At 42.0% G+C, this 20,449-nt stretch overlaps 1 protein-coding gene across 2 annotated transcripts in view; it reads right to left on the bottom strand.

The window, feature by feature from the left end:
• Positions 1-20,449, bottom strand: part of LOC141134483 (uncharacterized) — a 167,896-nt gene that overhangs the window by 53,252 nt on the left and 94,195 nt on the right. The window contains exons 6-9 of one of the 2 annotated variants that reach the window (XM_073624007.1): positions 20,093-20,293; positions 10,479-10,753; positions 8,694-8,759; positions 5,039-5,231 (exon numbers count right to left, since the gene is read on the bottom strand). In XM_073624007.1, coding sequence (XP_073480108.1) covers positions 5,042-5,231; positions 8,694-8,759; positions 10,479-10,753; positions 20,093-20,293 — 732 coding nt within the window. In that variant the 3' untranslated portion in view covers positions 5,039-5,041. The remainder of the gene's footprint in view (positions 1-5,038; positions 5,232-8,693; positions 8,760-10,478; positions 10,754-20,092; positions 20,294-20,449) is intronic. The other variant, XM_073624005.1, reaches the window with a different exon arrangement.

Below are 20,449 nucleotides of genomic sequence, written 5' to 3'. Positions count from 1 at the left end.
GAGAGATAGCAAAAACATTAGGTGTGGCCAAATCAACTGTTTGGAACATTCCTAAAAAGAAAGAACGGTGAGCTCAGCAACACCAAAAGAGCCGGAAGACCACGGAAAACAACTGTGGTGGATGACGAATTCTTTCCCTGGTGAGGAAAACACCCTTCACAACAGTTGGCCAGATCAAGAACACTCTCCAGGAGGTAGGTGTATGTGTGTCAAAGTCAACAATCAAGAGAAGACTTCACCAGAGTGAAAACAGAAGGTTCACCACAAGATGTAAACCATTGGTGAGCCTCAAAAACAGGAAGGCCAGATTAGAGTTTGCCAAACAACATCTAAAAAAGCCTTCACAGTTCTGGAACAACATCCTATCGCCCGATGAGACCAAGATCAACTTGTACCAGAGTGATGGGAAGAGAAGAGTATGGAGAAGGAAAGGAACTGCTCATGATCCAAAGCATACCACCTCATCAATGAAGCATGGTGGTGGTAGTGTCATGGCATGGGCATGTATGGCTGCCAATGGAACTGGTTCTCTTGTATTTATTGATGATGTGACTGCTGACAAAAGCAGCAGGATGAATTCTGAAGTGTTTCGGGCAATATTATCTGCTCATATTCAGCAAAATGCATCAGAACTCATTGGATGGCGCTTCACAGTGCAGATGGACAGTGACCCGAAGCATACTGCGAAAGCAACCAAAGAATTTTTTAAGGGAAAGAAGTGGAATGTTATGCAATGGCCAAGTCAATCAGCTGACCTGAATCCAATTGAGCATGTATTTCACTTGCTGAAGACAAAACTGAAGGAAAAATGCCCCAAGAACAAGCAGGAACTGAAGACAGTTGCAGTAGAGGCCTGGCAGAGCATCACCAGGGATGAAACCCAGCGTCTGGTGATGTCTATGCGCTCCAGACTTCAGGCTGTAATAGACTGCAAAGGATTTGCAACCAAGTATTAAAAAGTGAAAGTTTGATGGATGATTTTTAATCTGTCCCATTACTTTTGGTCCCTTAAAAAGTGGGAGGCACATATACAAACTGTTGTAATTCCTACACCGTTCACCTGATTTGGATGTAAATACCCTCAAATTAAAGCTGAAAGTCTGCAGTTAAAGCACATCTTGTTCGTTTTATTTCAAATCCATTGTGGTGGTGTATAGAGCCAAAAAGATTAGAATTGTGTTGATGTCCCAATATTTATGGACCTGACTGTATATCTTCATGTACAGTACATAATATCATCAAAAGTGTCAGAGAATCTGGAGAAATATCTGTGCGTAAGGAACAAGGCTGAAATGCAATATTGGATGCCTGGGATCTTTGGGCCCATAGACGGCATTGCATTGAGGGTGAATTTATACTATGCAAGCCGGCAAATCGCAGAGCAGCCGGAACAATCACTGATCCATCCACTCAGCGTTGCTGGCTGCAGTAGGGGGCAGTGTGATGCGCGATACAGTGCATTGCACTGCTCCCTTTCTTTTCCCTGCTGCCTGACATTGCAGTGCGATTTGGGCCAGTGCGCTGCGATAAAATGCGTGTCTGCATTTTATCGCAGCACGCTGCACAAATGTGTTTTATTCAGTGAAATAAAGTAATTAGATGTTTTACTAAAGCAGATGACTTGTGCCTATTCTTTGAATAACCACACTGGGCGCCTCTGCCAATTGAACTACCAACAATCTTTTTTTTGCGCTGACTCTTCTTATTAAATCACTAAGCTGAGAAGAGGATGTCTGTGTTCTCAGCACAAGCACTGCCCTGCCTGCTCTCTCCTGCCCACATTACATTGCTGTTTGAGGGAGGAGAGATCTCCTCTAGCTGCTAATCTTGCCTCTGCTATGTGCTCCATTTTGAATGACAAAAGTGATGGCAATTTAACTCCTGTCATTCAGGCAGCTGGAGAACAGGCCACTGACAAGCTCTCAGCCCCTGCCCCCACCCCCTACACATAGAAACAATGTTCCCAGGGCATGTGTCCCTTCTGCCTCCCCCACCCTCCACTCCCCATGGAGAATAGTGGAGAGGGAGAAATAGAGGAGAATAGTGTACATCATTGGGGAAATTTGGAGCCATAGCCCATAAAAAGTGTCCAACCCAAAGTGTTAGAAACTTCAGACAATACAAAAAAGTATTGTGTTTGGCTAGCAATACAGCAAAAATAGTAAATCATAATTGTGTCACATTCCCATTCTCCTTATTTGAAGGTCAATACCGTGCTCATAATTATTGCAATATAATACCAAATAACTTCTTGATAGCACTTGATAGCAAGGCATCATTGCAAACGCATACTTCTGCCCAGTGAACCAGAAACAGCACCTGTTGATATACATGGTTTAGTTCCGCTCGTCATAATGTTACATCAGCCAGTTAAAAGGCACTGTGTACAAATCTGTTTTGAATGTAATGTGTCTTCCTTTGATCTTTTACATGGATGCAGGCATCCACATGATGTTCTTGGGAATACATTGTTTTCCAGTATTTCTTGCTGGAATGAAAACTGTCATCTTTAGATTATTTGCAGCTCTAAATATGTTCAGCTGCCTCAGATATTAACCCTATATGTGTGGAATAGAATTTCAAAAAGAGGATTTCTCAAAATCAGATTATACACAATTTTGCTTTATATACTGTAATTCTATTCATACTGTATATACAGTATACTGATCAGAGGGTACATTTCTCCTGTGACAAGCGGGACCACCAATAACCAAATACAGCAGTTGCCAAGGATGCGGATGTTTGAAGAGGAGCCTAGAATTCAATTTGTTATATTTAGCATGATCCTTTGTGGTCACTGTTTGTTAGTAAAATGAATGACAAGTTGATTCTGCAAACGTGAAACGTCTGCTGGTACTGCTACTTCTTATTGATCCACTACACAGGGAATATAAAATATATCACATCCTAGTAACAAAAATACCTAGCAAATGCAGGAAAAAGAACACTAGTGCCGTGTACACACGAGCGGACTTCACGGCAGACTTTGCCCGGCGGACTTTTCGACGGACTTTACAACGGACTTTCTGAATGAACGGACTTGCCTACACACAATCAACCAAAGTCCGACGAATTCATACATGATGACATACGACCGGACTAAAACAAGAAAGTTCATAGCCAGTAGCCAATAGCTGCCCTAGCGTGGCTTTTTGTCCGTCGAACTAGCATACAGACGAGCGGACTTTTCGACCGGACTCGAGTCCGTCGGATAGATTTGAAACATGTTTCAAATCTAAGTCCGTCCAACTTTTGAGAAAACAAAGTCCGCTGGAGCCCACACACGATCGAATTGTCTGATGAAATCCGGTACGCCGGCCCAAGTCTGCCTAAAGTCCGCTCGTGTGTACGCGGCATTATTCACCTTTATTTCCTGCACTGTACTGTCAGACAATACTAACTATACATAAAACACACCACCTCATCTGTCCTTCTCTTCCTTCATTACTTTATTTGGCCCAGGCATCCCATGCCCTGTCGTTTATGGCAGCACATGCATCCTATCTGGATTTTTTGAGATGGAGTAGGCCACTGACCTTGTGAAAGGACCTTGGAAATATTGGTAACCAGTGGGTTTCACAAATCAGATGGTCACCTTTCAGATAAATGCATTTACTTTGTATCCATTTGGAATTAGTGGGCTAATCTCGACCCTGAAAAAAATCATCTTGATAAAAATATAGGTCAAGAAAAAAATGGGTTTGCTTTTCTTTAAAGAGGAGGAAAAAAAACATTCAAACTAGAACACTAGCAAAAAACGAAAGTATCATGAGAGTTGAAGGAGTTATATTTGGCAAGCTAATTTTTTATTTTTTTTGTTTGCCAGAGTCCAAATCTTCCTAAAAGCAGCAGTTTAACCTAATGTTCCTGAATTATACTGTTCCTGTGTCCCTTAATACCGGTTCACACAGGGGCAACACAACTTACAAGCCGACTCACCGAGGCGACCTGCACACGACTTCAGCGGCGACTTGCAAAGCGACTTCTGTATAGAGGTCAATGCAAGTCGCCTGAAGTCGCCCCAAAAATAGTACAGGAACCTTTTTCTAAGTCGGAGCAACTTGCGTCGCTCCTATTAGAACAGTTCCATTGTACAGAACGGGACGCGACTTGTCAGGTGGCTAAGTCACCTGACAAGTCGCCCCTGTGTGAACCGGGGCTTAATCAACAGTTAACAAAATCCCTTTTTCCAAAAAAAGAAAAGTATCCCCAGCTTGTGATTACTTTTTGATTTCTGCAAAGAATAAAGCCAGGTATTGGGAAAATGTCAAATGACCGAAGAGAAGTGCCACAGGACTCCAGAGATGATGGTAGGGGACACAGCAGTTGCAGGATCCTGCACCTATCATCCCTGGAGGACTGCACAGTAGGAAGTAGGTGAATTCCAAATGTACAATTCCACTGTGCATTACACATGTGCGGTTCATTTCGTTCCAAATTAAAATTCTGACAAATTTTCATTTTTTCGAAAATCGGATGTATCCAAGTTTCCGAGATTCAATGGTACCGAATTTAAATGAATCTAAAATAATGAAAATAAAATTTGGACGAAATTCTAATCATTTTCGAATCATTTTCAAATTCGAATCGTTTTCAAATTCGAAACGTTTTCAAATTTCCAAAAAGAATAAAATAGAATAGAAAATAAAGGAATAGAATGAAAAAAAAATAGATTAGAAAAGAATATAACAGAAAATAAAAGAATAGAATATAATAGAGTAAAACAGAACAAAATACAAAAGAAAATAAAAGAATAGACTAGAATATAATATAAACAGATAGAATAAAATAGAATATCATAGAAAGAATATAACCATCTTCTGAAATTCGAATTTCAAAGAGAATACATTTGAATACATAAGAAAAGACTAGAATAGAAAAGACTAGAATAGAAAAAAACAGAATACAATCGACTATGATAGAATAGAAAAGAATATAATAAAAAAAACAATAGAATAGAATAGAATAGAATAGAATAGAAAATGTAACTAAAATGAATTTATGTAAATAACAAATCAAAACAAATGTATTTGCTTACGATTTAACGATTTCTTGAACAGAATCCTACCTCTTCAGAATCTGTTATGTCAATGAAGGACAGATTTCCAGGCCTCCTCTTCCCATGTTCCCACCTTTCCCAAAACTTGGTGAATAAATACTGCTCTGTAGCTCTCTGAACCTTATGTGGGTCAATACTGTCTAAATCTTCTTGTGGAATGGAATCAATGTATCTGTAAACACACATAATACAAAGAGGCATTAAACAAACAAAAGTAACCAAGTGCATAGGAATCAATTTTATAAATTCACTTGGACAACAAAGGTTTTATTGTTTATAAGTAATCTATTAAATATCTAACAGCTTCAGAATTGAAAATATACATTACTCAGAGCAACTATCTGATATTGCTTTACACTGGCCATAGAAGGCCGGTATAACCCTGAGAATGAAAGGTCAAGTGCCTGTCCGTTGTTCTGTTAATCCATAGCTGTTTCTCACGCAACTTGCCTGATGTTCTGCAGCAGTACATGTGCATAAAACTTGCCTTCCCACGACCCTTGCTGAGAAATGCCCCATATAGCCCAGTCCTTGCCAAAAAAAATCTCACCAAAGCATTGGAAGGGTAAGCATCGATCTGTTTATGGACACCCTAAGACAAATCCTTTTTTTTTCAACCTGAAGTTCAGCTTTAAAGTATACAGTATGTGAACCCTTACCTTGTAAAACAACCCATTCGGTTTAAAACAGAAATTAAAGCCAAAACACATACTATATTGCCAAAACTATTGGGACAACTGCCTTTACACGCACATGAACTTTAATGGCATCCCAGTCCTAGTCCGTATGGTTCAACATCGAGTTGGCCCACCCTTTGCAGCTATAACAGCTTCAACTCTTCTAGGAAGGCTGTCCACAAGGTTTAGGAGTATGTTTATGGGAATGTTTGACCATTCACAGGACTCTGTGCAGGCCTTTTTTTTTTATAAGTGATCACATAATCTCTGTTCTCAGCTGCATAAGGGGCTTGAAGACATGGGGGTGTAAAAACTGCAATACTATGATCTTCCCAGGGAATGACTGCTCAGTGGGGCATGTTAGCACATGTCTGACCATTGGAGGACAGCCAGGCTGTTTAACCAACACAGCCAGAAAACTGACCACACTTGAAAGAAAGTGCTATGCCTAGCGTGGTTAGTTTGGAATAGGAGAGCAGGGGTTCTGGCATAATCATCAGGTAATTCAGACAAAGGAAGAAATACAAAGAGAACAGGATACTTTTTAACATAAGTACATTGTACAACAGACACATATTAGAATTATGAAATGTTGGGGTAACACATTCTTTAACCCCTTCCCGACCAGCTGCCGCTATACTGCAGCAGGTTGGCTCCCTGGGTGAAGCGTTGTAGCTATACTTTTGACCACTGGGGGGGGGCACGCTCGCGCCCACGGGGCGATGCCGGAGCCAATGTGCGTGCCCGGTGGTCACGGTGACCACCGGGTACCCGGGATCACTCCATACAGAGACAGAATGGAGATTTGTAAATGTAAACAGACAGATCTCTGTGCTTTTTTTAAAAAAAAATTGAGGATATTTATTATAGCAAAATGTATAAAATATTGTGTTTTTAACAAAATTGACGCTCTTTTTTTTGTTTATAGCGCAAAAAATAAAAACCGCAGAGATGATCAAATACCATCAAAAGAAATCTCTATTTGTGGGGGGAAAAAAAGGACGTAAATTTTGTTTGGGTACAACGTCGCACGACCACGCAATTGTCAGTTAAAGAGACGCAGTGCCGTATCGCAAAAAATGGCCTGGTCATTGAGCAGACAAATCTTCCGGGGTGAAGTGGTTAATAAATCTTTGGTTATAGCGCATCAGTGCACAAAAATCCCCCATGCTTTTGTTTAAAACCTGTTCTTAGCAAATTGGAATGGATGCCAAGCCTATTTGCTTTACAAATACTTCCTAAGGGCTACTTCATACTAGAAACCACACAGGTTCCTGTGCTATTCATATGCAATTCATTGTCATGCAAATCTCACTGCACAGCAACAAAAGAAGTGCATGAACTACTTTTGGAAACACACTGCAACCAGATCGCATGGTAATTCTGGACGATGCGATCTGGAGCAGGCAAATGCATTGCGTTTGTGATCTGTGTTTGGGGTGTCGTTAACCTAACATTGACACCCGCTGCAGATTGCAAATGCAGTGCGTTTTAAACACAGTCTGGGAAACGCGCATTGGAACATGGGTTTCCAGCAACACGCTCTGGTGTGAAAAGGGCCTAAAGGTGTATTTTTTTCAGCGCGGTCTTGACTTTTAGATCTGTGATAGGCAGAGCTAAACTTAACTACCTATTATTAGTCCACAGAGGGTGTAGTTTGGGTACAGAATGCTGATGATTTTACTTAAAGCGGAGTTCCACACAAAAATGGAACTTCCGCTTTTTGGAAACCCTCTCCCCCTCCGGTGTCACATTTGGCACTTTTCAGGGGGGAGGGGGATGCAGATACCTGTCTAAGACAGGTATTTGCACCCACTTCCGGCATAGACTCCCATGGGAGTCTACGCCACTTCCCGTCCCCACCACGCTGTCTGCTGGGAACACACAGCTCCCAGGAGAGAGCGGGGACCACTTGGGACGCGCAGCGCGACTCGCGCATGCGCAGTAGGGAACCGGGAAGTGAAGCCGCAACGCTTCACTTCCTGATTCCCTCACCTAGGATGGCGGCGGCAGCTGCCGAGAACCGAGCGGGTTCTCGGTGTCCCCTGCCGACATTGCTGGACCCCGGGACAGGTAAGTGGCCATGTATTAAAAGTCAGCAGCTGCAGTATTTGTAGCTGCTGGCTTTTAATATTTTTTTTTTTTGGCGGTGTGGGTGAACCCCCGCTTTAATTCAAAACACTGCAAGATTCTTGTTGGTAGTACAAGTAAAAGAGCAGTGCCTACTGAAGTATGGTTTTAATTTGTATTTTAGACCCCCTGTGCCAAACGGCCAAGTAATTACATTTATGTTATGGGTAAATATACTCTTATGCAGCTGAAAACAATTCATGTCAACCTAGCTTTTAGCATGGTATTTAGACCTGTTCAAAAATAAAATCAGTTTGGGATAATGTACTCCTGCTGTTTAATGTAAGGCTAACAAATGATGCTACAGCAAAGTTCTGTTCCATTGTAAAAAAAAAAAAAAAAAAAAAGCACAAGCGCTAAACTTAGATGTGATTTCCAATATTAAATTTTCGTGTGTAAAATTTTATATTGCAAATGGGGGATTTCAAATGAAAGAAATCAGGGCTTAAGAAGTGCAACCTTATTTTGTTTTACCTTTATTTTCAGTGAAATCATTAGATCCATCTGTCTGTTGTTCTTGGATAGAGCATGCATTTAAAATCTGCACTAGTGGTTTTGCTTGCCTGCCACCAAGGCAAGTGTAATCATGTGTAGCAAAGGCCCGCAAAACATATAAAACAAATATGTCCATATGTTTTAAAGCAAGTTAAAAGGCAAATAAAAGTGAGAGACCATGCATATTTGAAACTAATAAGCCAGATGGCTTGTTTGAACCTGCAATTTATAACTGTATATCCAGCATTTTTGCAACTCCTAATTAAAATAGGTATAAAAGCTTTGTCCCTGGTAAAAAAGCTTGGGTTGTGAAGATGTCTAAAACACATTACCTACTACAGTTTTCCATCTCCCCATTGAGATTATCTTCAAACTCCTTAAATTCTTCCTGTAGATCTCTGCATAATATAAATAACATACACAAATTAATTACTACACAACAATCACTATCCAACATTTAGAATTTAAGTGGCGGTAAACCTCTGACATGAAATATGAACAAAGCATATTCCACTTTAGTGTGTACTTGTTTCACACCAGAGCACTAAGTCATTTCTGCCTGCTGTCTCCTTCCTCTGCTATCAGCATGAATAATGTCTGACAGGTTTTCCTGACAACAAGAGGTAATAAGATGACAGGGAGGGAGCTCCAGCACACCGCCTATGATTGACAACCTCAGCTCTGTTTCTGTGTGCTGTGTGAAGGTGGGTGTCTTCCTTCCATCCAATTAGCTCTCAGCTTACCTCACAGGGCTCTACAGACTGTAACTTCAGCTCCCTGCCCACTGTTTGTTGAAGGGCAAACAAGCAATATAAATTCTGCACTTTGAATTACTCTGGAGAAGACTGCAGATAAACAGGTGCAAATTATGTGGGAGGAGTTGTTTCATCTCTGTGTATCACCCAAGGGAAGTCACTTCAATGGGTATACTGTATGTAAGGGTTTGTACACCAGTTTAACATATCTGGGTGATTTTTATTTCGTGCTACTATGCACATTTAACCACATGCTGACAGTCACTTTCATGCTGTCTCACTAGTTTCAATGTACTGCACATGAGGTTATGTTTTGTTTACTGTTTGATGGAAACCCGTCACAAGACCGATACATACATAGAGGTTTCCATTGCTGACCTCTTCCTCTATAAATGTTATGCTGGTCCTTTTGCTTCAATAATTTGTCAATGATGCTGATAAGTATTTAAATAAAGCTTCTGAGATTTTTGATCTGCTTATTTTTCATGGTCATTGATTTCGAAAGTACTGAAGCCAGTAGCGTGTCAGGACATCAGCAAGAACTGGTCAGCTAGGGCAGCCTCTATTTCTCTTATGACGGGTTAAATGTAACATTAGATCCCAGCATTGAACTCAAACCACCTTTAAAGAAAAATATATTTCTTATTAATCTTATTTTATGATATTTTGGAATTTTTACTCATTTTAAAATGTAGTTTGTTATGTTTTTAATTATGTCTATAACAGTTTTATTTTACTGACCAAAATATTTACTATATCTTTCATGACTCTAAATCCTGTAACACTGAAAAAACAGTGTTGCTTTCAACAATAATAAATTTATAGGGTTAAAAAAGGTCAGGAAAAGGGGCTTTTGGTTGATTAAAAATATTTGGCAAACAGCCAACTGTTTGAAAGGCCCCGTGCACTCTTAGTGAGTTGGAATCATGAGCAGAAGTGGCGCGATCCTGCCTGTGATTCTAAATAGTGCTATAATTGTGGCAAAACGCGTGATGTTCGTTTAGGTACCATTCATTCCTAATAGCACCCCAAACGGGCTGAACTTTTGCTCGCAATTGTTGCGTGACAAAATGTGTGTAAAAATGCACTTGGCTCAGGGCCAAAATTTGGTCCCTAAACTTCTTTGCCGCAACAAATGCACATAGAGCAGCCCATTTAAGTGAATGGGTTGCCCTATGCATGACAAATGCATGTTAATTGCTCAAAATATTGCAAGCGGGAATGCATTTTCCCACTATGCAAAATGTTACAGGGCCTTATAGTATAACTATGCTGGAATAATACGTTTGTGTCATTTGTGCCATTGTAAAGTTTTAGAATAATGTAGACATAAACTTATATGGCTTGCATAGAGCTGCTTACAGTATTCTCTTATGAAAAAGATGGATAATACTTTCTACTGCATCTTGTTTATTCTTTAGTTTTAGAATAAAATTGTTCTTGATGATATCCCGCACTCTTTCTTTTTTGTAGTCTTTTCCTTGAAGAGCGTCCATGGATTGTCTGAGTAACAATCGATAAACTGGAGATAATTCAATATCCATAGCCTCTTTTAATATGGTGTTATCCAAGATACATACAGATGTATGTTGTTTGATTGACGAAGTGTATCTGCTATCAAGGGGCAATGGGTTTCCCTACAAAATAAAAAGCAAATAAAGTATATACAGTATTTTGATTACTCAAAGATTCATGCCCAGACATTATGATTTAACCACTGATGAAGTTTAAATCAGGCCACACCTAAAATATTTAAAATGTACTGTTTGTATAGCCAAAACTTTTTTTTAAGCAGGGAAGGGTTAAAAAACTTTGTTGGTTTATTTATTGCTGTCTGTGTGTCATTCAAGAAATTTCCCTTTACGTCCCATTCACACAGGGGCAACACGACTTGCAGGTCGCCTCAGCGAGGCGACCTGCAAACGACTGCCCGGGCGACTTGCAAAACGACTTCTGTATAGAAGTCTATGCAAGTCGCCCCAAGTCGCCCCCGAAGTCGTACAGGAACCTTTTTCTAAGTCGGAGCGACTTGCGTCGCTCCCCTTAGAACGGTTCCATAGCACAGAACGGGAGGAGACTTGTCAGGCGACTAGGTCGCCTGACAAGTCGTCCCTGTGTGAATGGGCTCTTATTCTGGAAGTGACAACTGGAGGTGAGAGGAAATCTCTATGAAGTGAAGGGAATTCCCCTCCTATACAGATGTTACCATAACAGGTGTCCCCACTGGAAGATTTACCCACTCCTCTCTTTCTGTTAAGAACTAAACATTTTTGAATTTCCCATCACTTTCTGCCCTAATGATAGGACACATATATAGGCCGCATCTACCCAACAGAGATACAGAAAGCAATCAAACTTTACCAAGTTTCTATTTCTTCCTTTTTCTGTCCAATACTAATAACACAATTTTGTCTGTACCTATACTTTAACAAAGAATGCATTAAAACAAAATGAAGATTCTTTTTTATGGTTGAATTTGGTTTCATCAGGTCGATGCTTACCTCTCTTGAGAAAGAGGGACAACTTGAAAAGAAGAAAAATGCAGGTGTTTGCGGGTGCATCGCTTGCGCCCCGAACACGCCCTAAGCACGGGCAAATCAGCTTCCCAGCTTGCAATCAGCTGATTGCAAGCTGGGAAGCTTCCCATAGACCGCCATGTGGCCGGCGCCTGGAAAGTCTTAAAGTGACCGCCATGTGTCCGGCGCCTGGAAAGTCTTAAAGTGACTTTTTTTGTGAAACGCTTCGGGGGGCGGTGCCCATGCGCCACCTATGGACGGGCCCGCCACTGTGCGTGACGTCACTTTCACGCATGCACGTGGGAGCCACCAGGCACAGCACACGGCTCTGAAGAAACGGCATGGGCGGCCGTTCCTTCAGAGCGCATGCGCCGATGATGTAATTGGCGCAGTATACATCTCCTAAACAGTGCAAGTTTAGGAGATATTTACAGTACCTATAGGTAAGCCTTTTTATAGTACAGGTCAGGTACAAACATTGGAGGGAAGTTTACTTCCTCTTTAAGTACTGTACAATCGAGGAGAGTTTCACAGACACACATAAATCTAAAGAATCATTTTTAAAAGAAAAAAAAAAAAGAAGAAGCTTATGGACAAGGAACTAACACTTTATTTCAGCCTACTTTAAAGGAAAACTTAAAGCAGAACTCCGGGATCGGCAAAAATCCCCCATTAATACACCCCCTACACTAAACAGTTTTACATTTGTGAAATTCCTTACCATTGAAGAGAAAAGTCAAATTACATTTTCAGGAAGTCAGCTCTTTGATTAAAAAAATGCATCATGTATTTTGCTAAGGAGAAGCTGTTAGAACAATGATTGCATCATATCCTCTCTTCTCTCTTTACAGGAAAAGTAACTATATTTCTGTAAATGTTAAATGTGAACTCGCCCACTTCAATATAAATCACACCCCTCATTCTTGAGCCACACTACTGAGCACAACACAGACAGTGAGGGGAAATTCTTATAACTGTAAAGCATGCATGTGCACAATGTTTAGTTCATTCTATGTAGTCTACATTCATTAAAACTCTCCCCCTCCAGCCTGAACGCAGCTAAAAAAATGTATGTCTTATTCTCCTTTGGATGTGTATTACATGTGAAATCGCACATCACTGGAATTATTGCACTTGAAGTTAATCTTTATGGTTTCCACCATCCCTGCTTAGTTTCATTATTGATGTCTTATTTTCAGTTTGATGCCTCCCCCCATGGACAATTTGCCTGGCTGCTGAGCTTCTCTTACTATTCCTGTAATCAGTGCACAGGTATGAGGCACTGATTGACAGCACTGATGGGCACTGATTAGCGGCACTATGGGCACTGATAGGCGGCACCGGCACTGATCGACAAAACTGATTGGCAGCATTGATGGGCACTGATAGGCGGCACTGATTGGCAGCACTGATGGGCAGTGATAGACGGCACTGATTGGTACTGATGGGCAGCACTGATTGGCACTGATAGGTGGCGCTGTTTGACAGCACTGATAGGCATCATTAATTGGCACTGATAAGTGGCACTGATAGGAAGCACCGATTGACAGCACTGATAGGCGGCATTGATTGGCACTGATAGGTGGCACTGGTTGGCAGCACTGATGGGCACTGATTGACGGCACTGATTGGCAGCACTGATAGGTGGCACTGATTGGAAGCACTTGTGGGCACTAACAGGGGAGGGGGAGTTTGCGTACAGTAGTGAGAGCCGCTCAGTGTGTGTGTGAAACTGTCAGGTAATATAACTGCTTGTAGTGACGAGATGTGATGTTGGGGGTGGACGGGACCGAGTAGCTATCAAAACAACAGCCAATGACTGGGCTGCTTATGAAAGGGGCAGAGCCACAGAAACGTAGCTGCCTGCCCAGTCATCATCCCATTGGCTGGTATTTGATAGCTGCTCAGTCCCACCCACCCCTGACATCACCGCTTTGTTTTGACAGCCAATCTTCTCGCTGCAAGTAGTTTGATTACCTGACAGTTTCACACACACCCACTGAGCGGCCCTTACAATCGAAATCTGCTGTATGTGAAATTGTTTCACATGCAGCAGGTTACACACAGAGGCAGCCTTTCTGAGCAGCTGGGGGGGGCGGCTGTCATTTCTAGGACAAGGTCTGTACCGGCCCCATGGGCGGTACAGACTGGCGATTTCGGAGTCCCGTCTTCCCACTGCAGCTAGCAGAGACGGAAATACATCCCTGCTTCCTGTATGATAGGGTGTGTCAAGACCGCTGGCTGAGGGTACAGGAGGAACAGCAGCCAGCGGTCTGACAAACAGGAAATCCCTGCCAAGTAACGTTTTTATGTGAAAGTTGCCAGGCTACTGTGAGGTAACTACTGAGCTAAGAAGAAGGTGAATGGTATATTCAGGGAAGGTAGGAAATTAGCAAAAATAACATGTAAAAAATTTTTGCAGAGTTCAGACATGCACTACTTAAAGAGTTTGGAGGGTGTTATGTGCAGAATTCAGAGGTGCGCTGCATACAGAGTGCAGAGTTCAGGGGTGCACTACACACAGAGTGCAGAGTTCAGCCTTCTTCCACAGCTGCTTACCTCTGCATCCACATCTCACTTTCACTCCTCTTCAGCTATGACCTCATTATGCAACTCCCCTTCCACTGCCCTCATATTCTCCCTCTCTCCCTAAAAGCTCTACCATCTTCCACAAGTCTTACGTGTGTTGCTGTATTACACTGAAGCACCCAGCCTGCTCTAGTACCTCCCTGCACACTGTAGGTGGCTCTGCCTCATCACTTGCAGGGAGATCATCCAGTGGGGGGTGTCGGGATCTGCACTGCACCCTGGGCACCTGCATCTCCCTTGTCCCCATCCTGCACTCAGTGGGATCTGCTCAGGAGATCAGATCTGTGAGAGCCATTGGGAGACAAGCTGTCACTTGTAAACACAGAAGCAGGACTTCTGTGTTTACAGGTGATAGTGGTGAACAGGGAGGAGAGGACCTGAGCCAGAGGTGGAGGAACTGAGTTCCACCAAGTTCCAGCTGAAAAAAAGCCCTGCCGCTACCCAACTCCATGAGTTCTCAGTTTTGTAGCAAGCAAAGCAGAGTAACACAGGAAAAGATGGGAGGGTGGCCTGTGTGGTGTACTGTACTCCAACATATGGAATTTATAGGCAAGTCAAAATTCCTTTCATCCTTATTGTACAGAACAAGGCACATGTTTTATTTTCATAGACCCTAGGATTTTCACAGGCCCTAAGGTCCCCAAGCAATGAATAATAGGGGGAGCGGCAACAACAAAGCAGACAGAACTGTTCTAACAGGCCTAACAATAACAAGGATCAACGGACCCAACTCAGAGTGCTCCTGCAAGAATCTTGCAGTTTAGAGCTGCTTTTGCAGAGGACTGGAACTCTACCTTGTAGAACTTAGAAAAGGTATGAACAGACGACCAGGTGGCAGCCTTATAAATTTGGGAAACAGAGGCTTAATGACAGAATGCCCAGAAAACACCTAGCAACCTGATGGAGCGAGCACATAATAGTGCAGGAGGTGTTTAATGGTGTAGGGCAGGTCTTGAGATGAGTCATCTTATCTACTTAGCAATGATGGATCTTGAAGCAAGATGTCCCTTGCAAGGTCCTGAGTTAATGACAAATAGGTAGTCCATCTTCCTGATGGACACGCTGATAGCTCTAAACACATCCAGGCAATATAGAGAAATCTTCTTTGGGTGATTAGGAGGAGGGCACAAGAAGCAAGGATTATGTCTTTGTTGAGGTGCAAGGCTGACACCACTTTAGGAAGAAATAAAGGTCTTTGACACCACGACTACTTTATCCTTGTAAAGAGTAAGGAATGGCTCAAGCTGGTAGCTCAGAGACACATCTGAAAGATGTAATAGCCACCAAGAAGGCTACCTTGCAGAAGAGGTCATCCAAGAGGAGTTGTCTGATAGGTTTAAACCACACTGAGGCCCTACAGAAGCACAGGGTGCTTTAAGGGATGCACTTTAAGAGTTCTTAAGGCCAAGTTCTGGTCAAATCCTGAATGTAAGAAGGCCAGAATGTGAGGCACAGAGTCATTTCTAGGGCTGAAGTGCCTGTGTTCAATCCTGGAGGATTTCCAGGTATAAAAGTAGATCTTTCTGGAAATTGCTTTTTTTTGCTTTTAAGTAATGTGGGAATGACAAAATCAGAGACCCCTCTGTCCCTCAAGGCCTGGGCTTCAACAGCCATGCTGTTAAAGCCCTAAGCTGGGCAAAGATGAACAGGGATGGGAACAAACTTATTGAAATTCGGCTGGTCCTAATTCAATCTATATGTTGTAATATTTACATATTTGTTACTAAGCATAAGCTGTAATGTTTTAAATTGGCACATAGTTGATAAATATCTGGTAAACCTTCCAGTTATGTTGAACAGGAATGCCCACACACTGATCAAAGTGCTAAACTGGCCGAATTTTGATCCATCTATGGCAAGCTTCAGACAGGGGGCCCTATGAAAGCACATCTGACATGTTGGGAAAGAGGCCATTGGTTGTCTTGTAGAAGTCTGAGCATATCTGTATACCAAGTTCTTCTGGGTTAATTTGGTGCAATAAGAATCATCGGTTTCTACTCTGGCAGAATTCACATTGGAGAAAAGGCATACATTACCCTGAGCTGAGTCCATGGAATTATCAGAGCATCAGATGCCAGTGCTAGAGGATTCCTGGTCCTGGTGACAAACAGAGGTAACTTGTTGAACCTGGAAGTCAGGATATCTGGAGGAATCTGGAGTCCCTTAACTCTGACATATCAGCTTGAAGATGTCTGTGTGAAAAGTCCATTCCACTTGGTCCAAGCAGTGATGGCTAAGGTAATCCACTTGCTTATTGTCCACTCCTGGGATGTGAACAGCAGAAATTGATGGACAGTGTTTCTCTGTCCATCAGACGATCCGGCTTGCTTTCTTCCAGTCTGCCAGACTCCTGGCATTTACCTTGGTGATGGATATAGGTCACAGCTGTGGCATTGGGGTTGATTTACTAAAGGCAAGTGCATTTGGAAGTGCAGTCATTGTAGATCCCAGGGAAAGATCCGAAATGAGGGGAAACTCTGCTGATTTCTATCATTTAATCATGTGCAAGCAAAAATGCTGTTTTTTATTTTCCTTGCATGTCCCCCTCAGATCTACAGTGACTGCACTTCCAAGTGCACTTGTAGTGCACAGTGGATTAGCCTTTAGTAAACAGACCCCAATGTCTGTTTGCACCTTGATTAAGTGTCCCTGAAAAAGGGGGGTCCAGTGGTGCAGAGCCCTTTTTATCAAACTGAGCCTCAATATGTTGATGGGAAGCCTGGCTTCCCTGTGTGACCATGTTCCTTGAACTGTAAGAGATTGTAACACTACTCCACAGCCTGACAAGCTGCCATCTGTTGTTATCACCTTCCAATGATATGGCCAATGATATGGAAGAAAGGACTTCTCCATTATCAAGATTGAGTTGGAACAAAAGATGTTTTATTCTGCAAACCTGACTGTCCTTGAGCAGATATTGGATGATTTGTTAGAAGAAAGCCATGAGGGGGTAAAGTTCGGAACTTTACTTTGTACCAGTTTGAAACCATTGATTGAACCCACAGGTCTAAGAAGTCTAGGACATAGAGAAAGGCAAATTGCAATACACATCCCCCTAATCTTTGGAGTGAGGGTTCCCCTTCACTGGGAAGAGGGTTTTGGGTAGACTTTTGGGATTTTGTGTTTCAAGTCTTGCAGTGAAAGGAAGGGCTGAATGTCATTTAGCGTTTGAAGCGTGGGTAGAGCATTGAGCAGCTTTGCATTTTGATGCGGTAGAAGCCCCTAAGAAGAGTATTTGAAACATTCCACTGTGGGAGAAGGACCTTTCCTCCTGTGACATCTTTGATGAATTTGTCAAGTGCCTCACCAAAGAGACATCCTCCTTCAAAGAGCATATGTGCAAGGTGTCTTAAAGGCAGCTTCAGCTGTCCAGGCTTTTAGCCATGAGATTCTATGCATATGGACAGAAAATAGAGCCATTCTGGAGATTTGTATCATGACTTGTTCTACGGCATCAACACAAAAGAGCAAAGTGGAGTGTATTTGCTGTAAGTGTTTCACCAAAGCACAGTCCTTGAATACAGGCTCTTGTACATTGCCCTAGTCCAGTTAGCTGCAGTTTGACAAACAGAAACCACAGCAATAGCTGGATGCAGAGCTGGGTCTGAGCAAGAAAGGAGCCTTTAAAAGCCCCTGAAGCTTTCTTTCAGCGGAATCTTTAGTAGAAGGAACATCTTCAGTGTTTTCCAGTGGATAGAGCTCTGCAATAATTCTTGGAGGGGTAAAAATCTTTCTAGGACTGACCCAATCAGCATAGATTGCCCATTCTATTTGTTCATGAATGGAAAATGTCTTCTTGGACTTAGCTGATCTCTTAGTGCTCAAAGAGGTATGGCAAGACAGATGAGAATTAATTGTGACAATGCCAAGGCTTCTATGCACAGCAGAAGTGAGAATATCAACATTGGCAGACATATTACATGAAGCTATAACATCAGATATATAGGAGCCTGGTGTGAGAAATCTTCCTTTGCCTCCTCTAACGTCACGTTCCTGTCCTCTTCATTACCCTCAATGTCAGCATCTTCAGTAGGAGGCATTTCACTCTCTGACTCCAGTAGAGATGGTGGGGGTTGAGAAGAAGCCTGGTGCTTTTGAGTTTTGGACATGGATGGCTATATTAGAGCCATTAGTTGTCTGAGAAATTTAGACACAGTTGCAGAAAAAGTCTGCCTTAGTCGGGTAGGCCACTTGTTGCGTGCCCTAAATAGAACTAGAATCCAATGCCGGTGTTAAAATAGGGTCCTGCTTTGGTGCAAAGGAGGCATTGTCGCCTTAAGTGTTCTGCAGACCATTGGCAGAGCAAAAGTTTGCCCGAGATTTGCTGCTGTTCCCTTGCGCCTGGTTTCCACCATTGCCATCAGTGAGGGCTTTCCACTGTGGTGAGGAAAAAGGGTAAACATGTCTAAGAAAAAGTATGCATACCACCCTCTAGTGAAGTCTTTGTGGCAAAAGGGCAAGAGGAAGCACCAGAGTACAGAAAATGAGCTCCAGGTGGAGGTGGCAGTAAAGTGTGTGACCTATGGTGTCATGTAACACCTAGTCCACCTGAGACTAAGCTTTGAGTGGATGAATTTTAGCACCCACTTTGAAAACTTTAACACTGTAAGTAAATACGTTTCAAATACATTCCCAGTTTCCTAATAGTTTTCACGAACAACGCATACTATTCAGTATACACAAAAATAGTGTAAAGCAAGCAATGGACGTATTATATCTCATACATGCTGTGGGACTACCTTAATCATCTAATAAACAAGGTGACCTTGTCTTATCTGTCCATGGCACTGGTCCCTATATAGGGTCTAGGCTTCACCTATCACAGTGGGCATACCCATACCCTCAATGGTGTCTTCGGGGTTTGAGTTCTATACAGATGGACCACAGCCCTGGAACTGTAAAGAACCCTGTGGCTAACTTCATGCATTGCATTAAGTGCAGAGGTGGTCGCCCAAGCTGGATCCAGTACTCCAAGCAACATTACAGGCTATCCCCATGGTGTGGGGTTATGATACAGCTTCCAGGGTTTTATCAACATCACCAATCCAGATGCATTACTTTTATTGTTATTAGAAGACAGTGAAGTGTTGATTTATTAGTTGATTGATTGACTTAAGTCTAATTACTTGAGTAATTTCTCCATAAGGAAGAAGAGGTCTATCAACATAGAGGCCTACAACCAGGGTCTATAAATATCAAACCTGTGCCCTATACTGTACGATTTAGATACAATGGGGGTTGATTTACTAAAGGCAAATAGACTGTAGGCAAATGCAGTTGCTTCAGAGCTTAGTAAATGAGGGGAAGCCCTGCTGGCTTCCTTTATCCAATCATGTGCAAGCAAAATGATTGTTTTTTTTTTCCCTGTACGTGATTGGGTATTCTTTGCAAAAGTGAAGCTTCATCTCATTTGCTAAGCTCTGAATCAACTGCACTTGCAAAGTGCAAAGTCTATTTGCCTTCAGTAAATCGACCCCAATTTTACCTAGCAACTTACTTTATTAATGAGCACTGCATTTCACCACAACCATAAACTGTACGTTTGAAAAATAATTAAAGGAACAACATGGGATACCACTGCTAACCTCCTGAAAATACAAGTAGTCTAGCTGCCTGCTCATCAAATAGCTTCAATAATTTCTGATTCCCTGCCCAAAAACAAGTTTTGATTTTCTGTTGTATGCTTGCTCCAGGTCAGAAAATCTAGAGAACATTGCACAGATGGACAGACAACCAGCCTGAAATGGCAGCCTACATATTTATATACTGGATACAAATGTTGTGTTCTGTATAAGAGAACCTGTTGAGTTCTAGTGACGAAAGCACTAGGCAAATTATATCAACACATCAGCTCAAAAAAAACCCACTTACTTTCAAACTAAGTTGGGTAAGCCGTCGAAGTCCACGTAGAATTTGAAGCATCTCCGAGAAGGAGCAGATATGGTTATTTGATGCATCAAGAATGTTGAGTGTCAGTGAGGTGGCAAGGGGAAGAAGACTGCTGATCTTATTGTTGTGAACATAAAGTTCATGGAGTTTGGGAAGATTCTGAATTCCATCCAGAGAGCACAACTGCAAGAAGGAGAACACCACAAGACTTTCAAAATAGGCATTTTCCACAGATATGTCATATATTATAAACAGATTAATATATTTAATGTATGCAGCAATGTCTAATGTACTTAGAGGAGAAACTGCAAAAATGTACATTTTACATTTGTCGAATGG

Source organism: Aquarana catesbeiana, linkage group LG03 (assembly GCF_042186555.1).
Source record: "Aquarana catesbeiana isolate 2022-GZ linkage group LG03, ASM4218655v1, whole genome shotgun sequence".
Classification (NCBI taxonomy): domain Eukaryota; kingdom Metazoa; phylum Chordata; class Amphibia; order Anura; family Ranidae; genus Aquarana; species Aquarana catesbeiana.
The sequence above is the reverse complement of the archived record's forward strand: the minus strand, read 5'-3'. Positions and strand labels throughout refer to the sequence as shown.